The 15,188-nt window shown below is 32.7% G+C and overlaps 1 protein-coding gene across 1 annotated transcript in view; it reads right to left on the bottom strand.

Annotated features, from left to right (window-relative positions):
* Positions 1 to 712: 712 nt before the first annotated feature.
* Positions 713 to 15,188, bottom strand: part of LOC139481023 (calcineurin-binding protein cabin-1-like) — a 58,592-nt gene continuing 44,116 nt past the window's right edge. Inside the window, exons 37-43 of the mRNA XM_071264052.1 lie at positions 14,117 to 14,829; positions 8,955 to 10,420; positions 8,236 to 8,346; positions 6,222 to 6,385; positions 4,556 to 4,790; positions 3,903 to 3,974; positions 713 to 2,042 (exon numbers count right to left, since the gene is read on the bottom strand). Of these exons, the coding sequence (XP_071120153.1) occupies positions 732 to 2,042; positions 3,903 to 3,974; positions 4,556 to 4,790; positions 6,222 to 6,385; positions 8,236 to 8,346; positions 8,955 to 10,420; positions 14,117 to 14,829 (4,072 nt within the window). The 3' untranslated portion in view covers positions 713 to 731. The remainder of the gene's footprint in view (positions 2,043 to 3,902; positions 3,975 to 4,555; positions 4,791 to 6,221; positions 6,386 to 8,235; positions 8,347 to 8,954; positions 10,421 to 14,116; positions 14,830 to 15,188) is intronic.

Below are 15,188 nucleotides of genomic sequence, written 5' to 3'. Positions count from 1 at the left end.
GGAGTTTAACCCCCTACTCTGTCAAGCCAAAGACTTAACAATTGGTTTTTTCTTCTCTGCTAACCAAGTTTTATTAAAGGGTAAGAGTAAAACGATATTCAAAATCCATATTCATATCCCATTATTATGTTCCATTCCTAAATATGCATTTAAGTTGGCAATGTTTGTAAAATAGTAATTGTTCATGTTTGAATGTAAAGCTAAAGTTTCTCTACTGTGTAATGTATATTCAGGTCAAGAAAAATATACTTAATCTAATTGATTAGTTTTATAAAGGATGAAGTGACGAACATTTGGGTTTTCATTGGAAAAAAGTGAATGTTGGGTAAAGATAGAATTTTTTCCTTGCAATTGGCCAAATATGGACCTCTCAAATTAATGTTGCAATGAGTGTGTGGCAATCATCCTACATTTGGCACCGTGTTTAACATAGATTACCAAACAGAAATGGTGAGAATATCAACAGATTTATTTTTGAACCTTTGAACACCTTAATAAAAATACCATTTATGCCATATTTTCATGTCAAATTGCAAGTTTGGTGTAAACCAATGCTCTGTTTAGAAGGCTTTACTTTTACCCATAATTGTTTACTTTTAACACATTGTGACTTGAATAGAGAGTTGTCTCACCGACACTGATCTCATATCTTCTTATTTTTATTATATATATAGAGAGTATGATGATGTATAAATAAAGGCATATCAAAAACTGTTACAAATACTATTAATTTATTTATCATCATCTATTAGTTTGTTGTCATTGAAAAATCTGACATCAGGTGGAATGAATAGTCCAGTTATTTCATCAAGCCTACAATTGGTTGGCTCAGGAGAGGAAGGTATGCTATCAGAACTACTATCATCTGGAACATAGACAGAACCAGACCCTGAGGATGATGGGATACTGTCTTCTGCTGAATCTAAGTTATCTAACTTAATCACACTTCTTTGGACTTGTTGTGGGGGTTTTGCCACTTTCTGCATGTGACTTGTAATTGGAATTGATGATGATGATGATAATGTTGTTTTTGGAATCACTGCTGATGATGAAGATGATGTTTGCTGTTTTCTTTCTGTTGGCACTGTGACCCCTATTGCCTTAGCAACAGAATATGTTGTTTCTGATTTTTTGAAGTCTTCTTCATCATCAGAAGAAGATATTTCTATCGGTTCTGTAATCTTAAGCGGTGGTTTTCTCTTTGTTATAACAATTGTTGTTTTGGTTTTTGGATCTTTTGATGGAATACTAAATTTCAAAGTGTCTGGACAAGGTGTATTTGGAGATAAAACTTCCAATGACCCAAACTCTGGTGAAACAATGTTTAAGCCTCCTTTTGAATCATCAACTTTACATATGATTGGTTGATTGCTTGACTTTGACACAACAATGGTCTGTTTCTTTGTATATTTATCTGTAACTGTTGAAATATGACCTTTCTTGGCTGACCCATCCACTTCATCAGGGTTTTTGACTTTCTTCTGACCTTCAGACTCATTGCCAAACTCATTTGCTAATAATGTTTCAAATATTGATGCATGATTGATGTCCTTTACTAAAGTTTCAACAACTGGATTTTCAAATGGGTTTGTTGCTGGTTTTCTTGACATAGGCTTTGCATCTTTATGCAGAATTGAAGAGGCATGTATGGATTTAGGATCTTTTTGCTGAACAGTTGGGACAAAGGTCTTTTCAGGGAGCTTTTTACCCAAAACTTGAGACTGTGTGATTCTCAAAGTCTCTGATGGTTTTGTTAAATTCGCCAACTGTGGTTGAGATGATTTGTTGGAGCCTGATGTTTCAACTAAAGCAGACGGCCCTTTTTTGTCTTTGTCTACTACTAAAATCTGAGTAGACATGGTAGATGAAAGTTGTTTTGATTGTTGCTGGGGTGATGATGTTACGCTTGGACTCTGAGTACTAGGTGACTGCATTGTAGTTGATCTTACTGGTGAATATGGTGAAAAAGATAAACGAGATGGTGAAAATAAAGATTCTGATCTGTTCCCAATATTCTGACCTTCCTGAGTAGCTTTCTGCATCTGCAAATAAAAACATTGACAAAATGTTTTTTTATTATGTATGTAATTATCTTTTCTTGATAATATATATTTCATTATTCACTACTGTTGATTCATTTATTTTGAGTTTACTAACTTTTGTGGATAAATGTATAATAAATTTTTGGTGGATTCCTTGGTTTTGGCAAAGGCTTCAGACTTGAGGTGGCTCATGGGTACACAAATTTTAGCAAAAAATTGAACCTTTATTTTTTCATTACAAATTTTATTTATTACACTATTAGTTATTACTTTATGATATGGTAAAAAAATCAACCCAAAAAATCGATTTGGTTTGGCCCCAGATGACTTTTAAAATGTTTATATCATTGAAAAAGCTCCAAATTATCTCCCTTTGGTGCAAAAATGCCATTTTTTGGCATTAAATTTGAAATATCTTTTTTAACTCATGGGTGACCTATATTTTTTATTATTGTTTTCATATAAGCTGTACATAAACTAAATAATTGTAAAATTTAAGCGATTTTTGTAATTAGGTTATTTTTTTATTTCAATATAATCTCTATTTCTCCTATTAGTTCAACAGAAAAAAAGGACATTAACAAAAATGTATGCTTCTCCTGGAGGCAGATTGTGAGCTTAAATGAACGGTGACCCCATTTTTTTATTTCATTTTTCTTTCAAGTATATGATAAAGTTCATTTATAAAAAAATATAGCGAAAATCCTATATTAGAAAAAACAAGAATGTGTCCATAGTACACGGATGCCCCACTACCACTATCATTTTCTATGTTCAGTGGACCGTGAAATTGGGGTCAAAACTTTAATTTGGAATTAAAATTAGAAAGATCATATCATAGGGAACATGTGTACTAAGTTTCAAGTTGATGTAACTTTTACTTCATCAAAAACTACCTTGACCAAAAACTTTAACCTGATCTTTGCACTATCATTTTCTATGTTCAGTGGACCATGAAATTGGGGTCAAAACTATAATTTGGCATTAAAATTAGAAAGATCATATCATGGGGAACATGTGTATGAAGTTTCAAGTTGATTGGACTTCAGCTTCATCAAAAACTACCTCAACCAAAAACTTTAACCGGACGGACGAACAGAGGCACAGACGGACGGACGAAGGGAGGCACAGACCAGAAAACATAATGCCCCTCTACTATCGTAGGTGGGGTATAAAAATTGATTTATACCCAGGAGCCCCCTTAAGGGAAAAAAGTATAGTTAGTAAAACATTTCAATTTACAGTTTTCCTAGGACTATATCCATCAAATCCATGACAATTGGTATTTCATGGATAATAAAGAATTGACAGTAATAAATATTTATCATTGAAATCAATTTTCTTGTAAGCTCCAATCTCCTTTCACATGGCCTTTTTTTAGTACACAACATTTAAAGTTCAAATTCATATGTATTTCTATTCTTTATCTGTTACAAATTTATAATCTATCAAATACTGTAATATTTTACATAATTTGAGCAAACATTTGAAATTGTAGCATTTTACTAGATATTTCTTGATAATTTTTTTAAGTATGTTTCAGGCACCACAACTATCTTACATTATTCTTTTTTAATCTTGTTTTGAATCAAATATAATTCCAATACTGTAATTACTAGCCAGTCAACGCTGATGTTGTGGTTTTGAACCCCACTCTTGCAGGTGCACTTGAGTCTAATCTTAATTGACTAGGATTGTCAGTTTTCCTATCAAGGTCATGGTTTTCTCCTGGCACTCTGGTTTCCTCCACCCATAGAAACTGTACGTCAGGAAATAGCCCAAAAGAGGTGTTAATACACCCAACAATCAATCAACCATTGATGTTGTGTGTCATTGTAAGCAATAACATAGCAATGTTACCTGAATTTTCACCTGATTGTAGTGCTGACAGAAATCTACAGCCTGCTTAAACAGAGGGCGATCTGCTGCAATCTGTAAAGAAAAGATGTCAAAGGGTAAAATGAAGAATAATAATTATATTAACAGCATATTACATACAATTTCATATATCCCTTCATATATGATTCATTGTTAAGCAGTTTTTGAAACAGTCTTTCATAAATAAATTATTTAATTTGTTCTTGATTTGATGGAGTTTTCTCTTTATTCTTGTTGTAAAGCAACTTTTTATACATCTTTTAAAGATTCTAATGGCTGCTAGAATTTATTATTGTTGCCACAACCTGAGTGCCAGGAATGTACATTTGATATAAAATGGTTATGTGGTGTCCAATTGCTATACAATGAAACAATATGAAGGAAATCAAATTGCTACCAAAATAACAAATTAAGTAAACAAAAAGAATAATTCTCCAAAATTAAATGCCAAATCAAATAGAAGTAATGTGTGCTGTACTTCATGAATACATAAATAAGATGGAAGAACAAAAGATTATCAGGGTTGCATTCTGTACTTCTTTGATGTAGTATAACTTATTTTTATATAAAAAAGTACTCAAACACCCCATTTTGCTTTCTCATCATAATCCAAACTCCATAACTCCTATTCTTACCTTATCTTTCATAGCAGCTTTGTATGTCTCCCCAAATATCTTGTTTGTGTCGAGCCCTATATCATTCTTCATCTTGGATGAATTCCCGTAATTCCATATTTTATAAACCTCCAATAAAATTTTCTCTTGGTCCACCATTTTTGACAATTCTACATTTCTTTCTTCAATGATTTCCCAACATAATCTAAAGGACATCTTAACAAAGAGAATTCTCTCTGAATCTCTTAAATATTTTCTGCCAAAAAAAATATATTACGTAAAAAAACTAAAAGGATAACAGGATAACAAAACCTTTAAATAGACTTATTAAGAAGGGATATAGTTACGATACTGTTGTCAGGTCATTAAAGATTGCATATTTTGGATTTTTTATTGATTCACTTATAGGGTCTTTGCATCAGAACTAAACACATTTATTATTAATAAAAACCAGTTGTTGGCATGACACAGGGAGGATTATGCCTGATATTCATATGATGAAGACATAATTTTTCAATCACTTTAATTGAAGTCCGGAACTGGCATGTCAGTTAACTGCTAGTAGTCTGATGTTATTTATGTATTAATGTCATTTTGTTTATTTTCTTTGGTTACATCTTCTGACATCAGACTCGGACTTCTCTTGAACTGAATTTTAATGTGCGTATTGTTATGCGTTTACTTTTCTACATTGGCTAGAGGTATAGGGGGAGGGTTGAGGTCTCACAAACATGTTTAACCCTGCTGCATTTTTGCGTCTGTCCCAAGTAAGAAAAGCCTCTGACCTTTGTTAGTCTTGTATTGTTTTGGCTTTTGGTTTCTTGTGTACAATTTGGAGTTGAGTATGGTGTTCATTGTCACTGAACCAGTATATATTTGTTTGGGGGCCAGCTGAAGGACGCCTCCGGGTGCGAGAGTTTCTCGTTGCATTGAAGACCTGTTGGCGACCTTCTGCTGCTGTCTGCTCTATGGTCGGGTTGTTGTCTCTTTGGCACATTCCCATTTCCATTCTCAATTTTAGGAATAAAAATAAATTTTGAACAATTTAATAGATCACATAAACTAGCAACTAAATCCTATAAAAAAATAGTTGTAAATATTAGCATTCCACATATTTATAGTTTGGGTTTTGGGAAATTCCTGTTATCTTGCATGATAATAATTTGATATTTTAAAGCCTTTATGCTTGGCAGTAATTCCTGCTTTACAACTCTATGTCATGTAAATAAATCTTCATCAATAATGAATAGAAGAACTGAACAATTTTAACACTTAATATACTCATTAAGAAATATTTTGACAATAATAAATTAATGTTTTGTCTGTCTAAATGTAGAATTATTCCTTTTAATGGATTAACTTAGCGAGAGGTTTGAAATTTATTTCAGATGTTTGGATTCTTTGGTGTTTCCCTATGATGCAATGTAAAAATAGTTTGCCCAATAACACCAATTCAACATTTCTTTTAAGACACAATAGCTCACAAAAGGTTATTTACCAAAATTTAAGCAGACTTGATTTCTTTTCTTTTGATTTGAGACCTAAATATTAACAACGCAAATATTAGGTAAAAGTCTTGAGTCAGTCTTTTCTTGCCATATTTAAAACAAATTATAAATTTAAAATTCTTGATTTTTTAATTTAACCCAAATACATGTATCCTAAAGAATAAACAAAGTTTTCTTACTTTCCTGATTCAGGAGATCTGTTCATCCATAAATGTATCTGATACATCAGAGTTAACTCTCTCCTCTGCTTCAAGACCTCTAACAATAACATGACTGATCTGTTCATGTGAGAGGCAAAGCTTCCAGATCTGTCAATATCACCAATAGGTATCCTCCATATACCCTATATCAAATATATCAAATAATAAAGACAATTACTCCTTGAAAAGTATTAATAAATGTAATAACTGTGCTGTACAGGTTTTGTGGAACTGGCAAATCTAAAAGATCCATTTTTACACTATCTACTATCAATATTACAAGCTATTACTAATCATCATTCCTTCATAACAAATTGCCATTAAGACAATACCAGCAGCTTAACTCCACCACAGCTACTGGAGGAAATCATATTTTGTTTTATTTTCATACAAATATGTGCTGAAGACAACACTCAAAGTAAAATGAGTACACAAAATAAACTCATAAAAGAGAATTCTTGATTTTTAATTTTATTATGTAATACATGACCTATATACTACACTTCTAAATAAAGTAAATATTTGTAAGAAGAAAGACAACTTGGGTATAGCCTTACACCACTTCTTGTGTATAATCTAAAGGCTAGGTATCGATTCTAGATAACCCTTCCAAAGCAAAGTACAACAGAAAGGTGTTGGCTCACACTGCTCAACCATATCTATACACATGGAAAAAAGTATTGCAACACCTTGATTTTTTAAAATTTGAAAAATCAGCCTCTTTTTTTTTATGGAATATAATAAAATATGTGTATAATATTATTGAAACATAGTTCACGATAACATTGGCATTGAAACGAACATAAAATGTTTAAAAAAAAATGATTTATATAACCATAATTTCAATAACAAAATGAAGTGTTTTTTGTACAAAAAAACGCATTTGACAAGTTTCACTGTAGTCGAACTTTACAATGTCAGACATTTCAAAATTAATCTTCAGATGACTGTTCACATCATGGTTGATCGTTATACGCCAAAGAATTAGTACTTTGTGCGCAGCCTTCATTCAAACGGATAACCGCATCTTAACGTCTTCTGATTCCTGCCATAAATCGACTAATTTGTTGCTAAGGTAGCAGCAACCATTTCTGATGAAGGGAATTGTTTATTTCATGTTGTGTTTGAACTGGGGTGTCCTTTCGCTCACTTTCCGCCCAATAGTGTCCCATATAAGCTCAATATGGTTCAAAGCCGGGCTACGATCGGGCCAAGGAAGATGAACCAAATTCCATTTGAACATTGGATCTTCCTCCACGATGCTAATTTCCAACTTTGGCGAGCTCTGCACTACATTGTATACGGAAAACTGTAAGTCTGCTCGTTAGAAAAGGTCTCCAAAATGGTATTATCGCACTGTAACCAGTAGCGATGAGTTGATCTCGAACAGTTCTTGTTAAAAGGCTCTTGTATGGCCACCACTCTCATTTTAGGATTGTCTTGTATGCAATGGGTTTCCTTCTGACCAACCTTCATTATGCTTGATTTTCTCTAGCAAATGGAATAGGGGGTCTTCATTATCTCAGAAGGTCTTTTACAGCGTTTATTGCCTGATTTTTATTCTCAAAACGACTTCAGTGGCATGGTGATGACCAACAATGCGTGCAGTTGTTACAGCGACAGCCCTGCTTCTCTTATGCTGATAATCTGCCATCTTGCTGCAGTTAAGAGTTGTCAAGGACCCATTATAAGGTGTCAATCACATAATTTTAAAAACTTGGTTATTTAAAGTGCTGAAAACAATGAGGATCAAAACATCTTTTTTGCTGTTTACGGGTACAGTAGCTGCATGTGCAGATAAAAACTTATCGAGTCGATATTTATTGATTAAACTCAGGTGATACTTAAATAATGTTTAACTAGTTCTATTTTACCAAATTATATCACAAAAAAATAATGAGTGGTTTTTTTAATTCAATTTCAATTTGGTGTTGCAATACTTTTTTCCAGGTGTATATATTAAACTTTTTATAATATACTTATCTTTTCATACCTGGAAAAAATTGTTCTGTTTCTTGTCCCCAAATAATCCCTGAGCAGGCATGTGACTTTGTTGTTGCCAGTTGGATGATCCTAGCAACAAGTCCTGAGCAAACTTCAAGTTCTGCAATAAACAACACAACTACATCTCATGAATGGACCTAGCTTGTGATAAAGAGAACAAAATAATATCTTCTTACAGGTAACACATATGAATACACCAATATGTGTGATATAATTTAATGAAACAGTAACCCAACAAAACAAATAGCTTAACTGCTTCTTCGGGGCAACATACAGACTTCAACAGTAGGATAGTAATTATATAATACATGTATGTCAAACTCTTCATGGTAAAATGTCTTAAAAGTTGTGAACGAAAGATCTTCCATCAATACCAAGTTCTCCCAATACATGTGATATTTCTACAATACTACAAATATCTGCTACTGAATTATATTTTTTCATGTAAAATCATTAATTACATTAGTTAGTAAATTAATGCTTTTATGATATTTTGAAGACTGACTTTTTGGCCTTATTTTTTCAAAGTAAATATCATTTATATTGCAATACACACCTAGAATCCCATACTAAAATCGTGCAACTTTCCTTTCAATCATAATAATTATTTTAAATAAATGTTTCCAAAGATTTGTTAATCAATAGTTGAACCACATTCAAGTAAAGAATTACCCCAAACACACCCAGATATATGTAACCTATAAATACCTTATGGTATGGTGAGTTGACATAAACATCAGCCAATCTGTACATAGATTTATAATGAGTTGGAAATCTAGACAAACATAAATGTAAGGCTGCCATACATTTCTCTATCAACAATTTATGTAGTTGTTCTCCTGTTTTACCACTAAGTTTTACTTCAGTTTCTTTTTCTGTAACGTCATCTTTCTTTTTTTCACACAATTCTTTCTCTACATCTTTGACATCAGCTTCTTTCAAAATTTCTGTTGTATATTTTCCCTCTGCTGCTGTTTCCTTATTATCATCACTTTTATCAAAGGCGGTATCTTCACATTCCATCTTTTCAGTATTTTCTTCTTTATCTTTATTATTAGATGTATCCTTCTTTTTTTCTGAATCTTCCTTCATAAGAGAATTTTCAACTTTTACTTCAAGATTCGTTTCCATTTTATTTTCCTCATTTTTACTGCTTTCAGTAATAGTATTTTGTAGATAATCAGGTTCCTTCTTTACAGAGGTTTCACCAACTTCCATTCCAACCTCACAGTTTACCACTTCTTTCTGACCTTCAGCACTTCCTAAACTCTCACCTTGGACAACCTTCCCAATATCTGACGATTTCTTTTCAACAGGTTGTCCAGGAGTTTCTAGGTTTGTTTCCTTACCCTGACCTAAATTGTTCAACATTTGATCAATTTCCATTTGACCATCATCAGTGTCTTTAATATTTGCAGTAGATTTGGATTCATTACCTTCGGATTGACCAGTAGGACTTTTCTGGTCAGTTTCCACCTTTTTTGCTTCACCATCCTGAGGCTTAACTTTATTGTCCTGTTCAGTTACATCACCACTTATTCCACCTTCACTGATTTCAAGAACATTAACACTATGATCATGTGACACATCATCAAATGACGTACCAAGTGTTCTTACTTCCCCTTGTTTTGCCGCTGAAGTCTTTTTCCCTAGCTCTGGTTCTCCAATTTCACTGTCCTCATTTTCTGAGCTAAGAGAGTCATAATCAGCGCACAATGACACATTAGCTGACAATATTTGGACTGTTGATTTTTCTGTACTCTTTTCACTTGTTTGTTCGTCATCTTCTGAACTTGTTGACTCATACTGACTCACAAGAGAAGTTGACAATGCCACAGAATCCTTTTTACTAGCAACAGCCTTATGCATGCCTTCCATGTTAGATTTTTGTCTTTCCTCAGAAATTTCAGTATTATTCTCATTTATGGCTGGAATATTGACGATATTATCTGAATGCTGTACAATATCTTTGTCAGCATTTTGTCCTTCTGATTTTACTGTAGATATTTCACTTTTAACAGTTACATCAGACAAAATACTATCAACTGTTTCAACTGTAGATACAACATTCTCAAGTGCAGTGGCAACACTATCTTTGATATCTTGAGAGTTCTCCTCGATATTGCTTTGGACATCAACATCCATTTTGACACCATTTGTTTTCTTTGTGACTTCTGAAAATAAATGGAAACTAAATTTATAAAAAGAGATACCACTGCATTATTTAAAATTCATTAACTCATAGAAGTTTTGCTAAGAAAAATCTATACATTCACAGGGCTTTCCATTGAAGCCGGTAGCCGGCGGAAATCTGCCGTTTACGGTGGCTTCAAGTGCCGGCTACTTCACTGACAAAAATATAAATTCAAAAAGAAAAAAAAAATCTTTTTTAAATGTTTACAGGCAGCTGAGAGACGTATTGTCGCAAAGTCGCAGTTACGATAAACAAGGGATGAAAAGTCTGTGTTTACCTTGGGCTAAAAACAGTTCACATGAATTCAGGTCACTGATTGGTTGTCTATTTAAAGTCAGAATGCATCGTTTCTTTTCAAAGATAACAAGAGAGACGTTCCGGTGGTCATTGAATGATAACAATAGAGACTTTCCGATGGTCATTCACTCATTGGCTTTTTTTTGGCTATTAAAACGTGAAGACAATCAGATAGGATGACAAATCTTATGTTATGGAATAATATCAGTCAAATTAAAGAAAGTGTAGTAGATCATTTTGTTCAGAATCAGGAAAACAGTATCTTTTGAAGTTCATTTTTCAAAGTCCAAGTGGTGTTCAGAGAATCAAGGTCAAAAACGAAAGTAGAATATTGTCGACTTGACCTCAAATAAATAACATTTCCAAATGATTTATGTATCCGACTCATTGAACAGTTTACAAAAAAAAGAGAAAATCAGAGGATATATCAATTTTCTGTCAATGCTTGAGAAATAATTTTATGATTCAAATACAGTCTTTAGAGAGAAAAGAGGGGTCATTTGTTTACAAATGCACGTAGTTATGCAAAATAAATCGATCAAGATTTCTAAGTAACCGGATTATTATATAAATAAAACTCCTTCAAAAGTAAATGAATTCAAGCATAAGGTAATAAAAATAAAAAAAATAAAACATAAAAAAAAATGAAATTTGTTGAGATATTTTTTTTTCTTTAATTTCATACATAAACCAGATGCTCCACAGGGCGCAGCTTTATACGACTGCAGAGGTTGAACCCTGAACGGTTGGGGCAAGTATGGACACAACATTCAAGCTGGATTCAGCTCTAAATTTGGATTGTGATTAAATAGTTGACACAGCATAGCTTTCTGACACAGAATGAATGTGGTCTAATGAACTTAAAATTTTTTTTTTGCCTTTGAGCAATTCACTATGCTGTTGAATATTAATCCTCTCAAAAAAATGTTTGAAGAAATTTTCTTTTTATTTATGAAATCTGAAATGAAAAAAATTGACCCCCCAAATTTTTTTTCACATCCCCCTTTCCCTTATTTCAAAACTGATCTCAATTCAAATTTCTAATGAAGTTTGCAACAATAACTACTCATTTAAATACATCATAAAATATTAAAATGTAAAAAAAGTGCTTGTTATCACTGAATGGTAAAGATTGTTTTAATCTATCAGTTGGTAGTAAAAGTGAATATACATTGTATATTGTATAAAACAATGATTTAAGTTGATTCAACTACTATTCTGGACAAAGAAAGATAACTCCAATTGAAATCCAATTGGAATTTCTTGCTATTGCACAATATTGTGCAATTAGATATTTCTTGCTATTGTGCAATACTGTGCAATTGAAAATATTTGCTATTGCACAATACTGTGCAATTGAAGATTTCTTGCTATTGCACAATACTGTGCAATTGAAGATTTCTTGCTATTGCTGAATACTGTGCAATTGAAGATTTCTTGCTATTGCTGAATACTGTGCAATTGAAAATTTCTTGCTATTGCACAATAATATAATAATTTTGGATCCTGATTTGGGCCAACTTGAAAACTGGGCCCATAATCAAAAATCTAAGTACATGTTTAGATTCAGCATATCAAAGAGGCCCAAGAATTCAATTTTTGTTAAAATCAAACTTAGTTTAATTTTGGACCCTTTGGACTTTAATGTAGACCAATTTTAAAACGGGACCAAAAATTAAGAATCTACATACACAGTTAGATTTGGCATATCAAAGAACCTCAATTATTCAATTTTTGATGAAATCAAACAAAGTTTAATTTTGGACCCCGATTTGGACCAACTTGAAAACTGGGCCAATAATAAAAAATCTAAGTACATTTTTAGATTCAGCATATCAAAGAACCCCAAGGATTCAATTTTTGTTAAAATCAAACTAAGTTTAATTTTGGACCCTTTGGACCTTAATGTAGACCAATTTGAAAACGGGACCAAAAATTAAGAATCTACATACACAGTTAGATTCGGCATATCAAAGAACCCCAATTATTCAATTTTTGATGAAATCAAACAAAGTTTAATTTTGGACCCTTTGGGCTCTTTATTCCTAAACTGTTGGGACCAAAACTCCCAAAATCTATACCAACCTTCCTTTTATGGTCATAAACCTTGTGTTTAAATTTCATAGATTTCTATTTACTTATACTAAAGCTATGGTGCGAAAACCAAGAAAAATGCATATTTGGGTCCCTTTTTGGCCCTTAATTCCTAAACTGTTGGGACCTAAACTCCCAAGATCAATACCAACCTTCCTTTTGTGGTCATAAACATTGTGTTTAAATTTCATTGATTTCTATTTACCTAAACTAAAGTTATTGTGCGAAAACCAAGAATAATGCTTATTTGGGCCCTTTTTGGCCCCTAATTCCTAAACTGTTGGGACCAAAACTCCCAAAATCAATCCCAACCTTCCTTTTGTGGTCATAAACCTTGTGTTAAAATTTCATAGATTTCTATTCACTTTTACTAAAGTTAGAGTGTGAAAACTAAAAGTATTCGGACGACAACGACGACGCCGACGCCAACGTGATAGCAATATACGACGAAATTTTTTTCAAATTTTGCGGTCGTATAAAAATGGTCATTTAAAAGATGAAATTAGGTGCCAGGAGATTGCGAGAATGCAGGATTTTGCTCTATTTATGTCAGAGCTCTGGGGGCCTTGAGCGGACCCCAGACCCGCTGCCGTAAGGCACCAACCTTACAGCTTGGTGGGTGTCCGGCTTCGCCGAACGCATGTTACAGCCGCCTATAATTTTAATTGATCCTTCTACTTCAGTTTCAAGGGAAAGCCCTGCATTCAATTGTCTCTGATTTTGATAGACATTTGTTTTCTGCCTTTCTAAAGGGTTTTTTCTTTCTTTGAAATTAAAGAATACAAAGTATATTTAAAATAAAAGTATATATGAAAGTTACAATCAAACATTTGGCAATGAACATTTGTTATCCTTTATCATAACTTTTAAAAAAGAGATGGGTAGATACTTTTGTAGATAACCCAAGAAACCAGAAAGTATTTGATAATCCAGAATTAATAACCGGAATCTTATCAAGTCCCAGTAATTGCATTATAATTGCTGATATTTAAGTGTAAAAGTAATTCTGAACAAGCTGCCTCCTAAATCTCATAGATGAAAAATCTATATATAGCAAGCAGAATAACCCATAACAATGTTATTTCAGGGCTTACAGGAAACAGCAACAAAAAATAGAGAACATACATGTATTATTTATGTGTAGATACAACATCTGAAAGCATCATTGGAATAAAATCAAATGTCTTCCTGTTTTTGATTGTCATGAGAGGCTGAATGTCAGTGTATAATGTCCAAGAAACATGAAAATGACTCTAAATAAGAAAAGATTTAACATTCTACATACCTGCTTCATCAGTAATCATTGGCTCAAATCCAAAACTCTGTCTTGATAAAACCGTTGGTATGCCAACATCAGCAACCTTTGATTTTGATTGGCTATTCTCCCCGTCTGATGATGATGACCTTCCAATGTTCTCTAGTTTAGCAGTCACAGTTATATTACCCTCATCATCTTCATAGATATCTGAACTGTCTATACTTAAAGAACTGTCACTGGCTTTGTCATATTTCTTTAATAATTCAATTTGGTTCAATTTGTTAACGCTGTTTGTATCTGTTGATAAAGAAATGTCTACTTTTTGCACATTGGTGATCTCCTCTCTCATGTCATTTTCTGATAGTTCCAATGTTTTAGTCTTTGATTTATTAAGATCAAAGTTGCTAACGGAACCCACAAAAGTGCTGTTTGAAAAACTGGTTTGGGATGATTCTCCTTTGTCATTCTGATTTGTAAGATCTAATTCCATTGGTTGAGAATTTGAATCTGCTGAAACATCATATGACACATCATTTGACTGGCTAACTGGATCAGATGATATGTAAGTAGATTCTTGTGAGAATGAGTCACTGCATGAGTTTTCAAGAGAGACCACTCCTGATCGTGCCTGGAGAAGTGACATTTTCTGTTTCTGTTTTGAGTATGTATGGTCTTGTGATGAGGTAGGGGTAGATTTTGGTGTATCTGTAGCCTTATTTTCCATCCCAGTTGTTTCTTTACTATAATAAAATATCACAAGATCAAATTGCATTAGACTAAAGAGAACATAGATAAATTTATGATCAATATATAAATATCAGTCTAATTTATTGAGCATATGATTTTATCAACTCTTAGAAATTATTTGGATTTTTAGCAATACAGTTCGCAATATAAAGATTTTTTTTAAATTACCATATACAGTCAGTCTCCTTTTTCAGTCTAATTTATTGAGCATATGATTTTATCAACTCTTAGAAATTATTTGGATTTTAAGCAATACAGTTCGCAATATAAAGATTTTTTTTAAAATTACCATATACAGTCAGTCTCCTTTTTCAGTCTAATTTATTGAGCATATGATTTTATCAACTCTTAG

The sequence above is a fragment of the Mytilus edulis genome, chromosome 7, assembly GCF_963676685.1.
Source record: "Mytilus edulis chromosome 7, xbMytEdul2.2, whole genome shotgun sequence".
NCBI lineage: Eukaryota > Metazoa > Mollusca > Bivalvia > Mytilida > Mytilidae > Mytilus > Mytilus edulis.
Note: the sequence above shows the minus strand (reverse complement) of the source record. Positions and strands in the feature narration are given on the sequence as shown.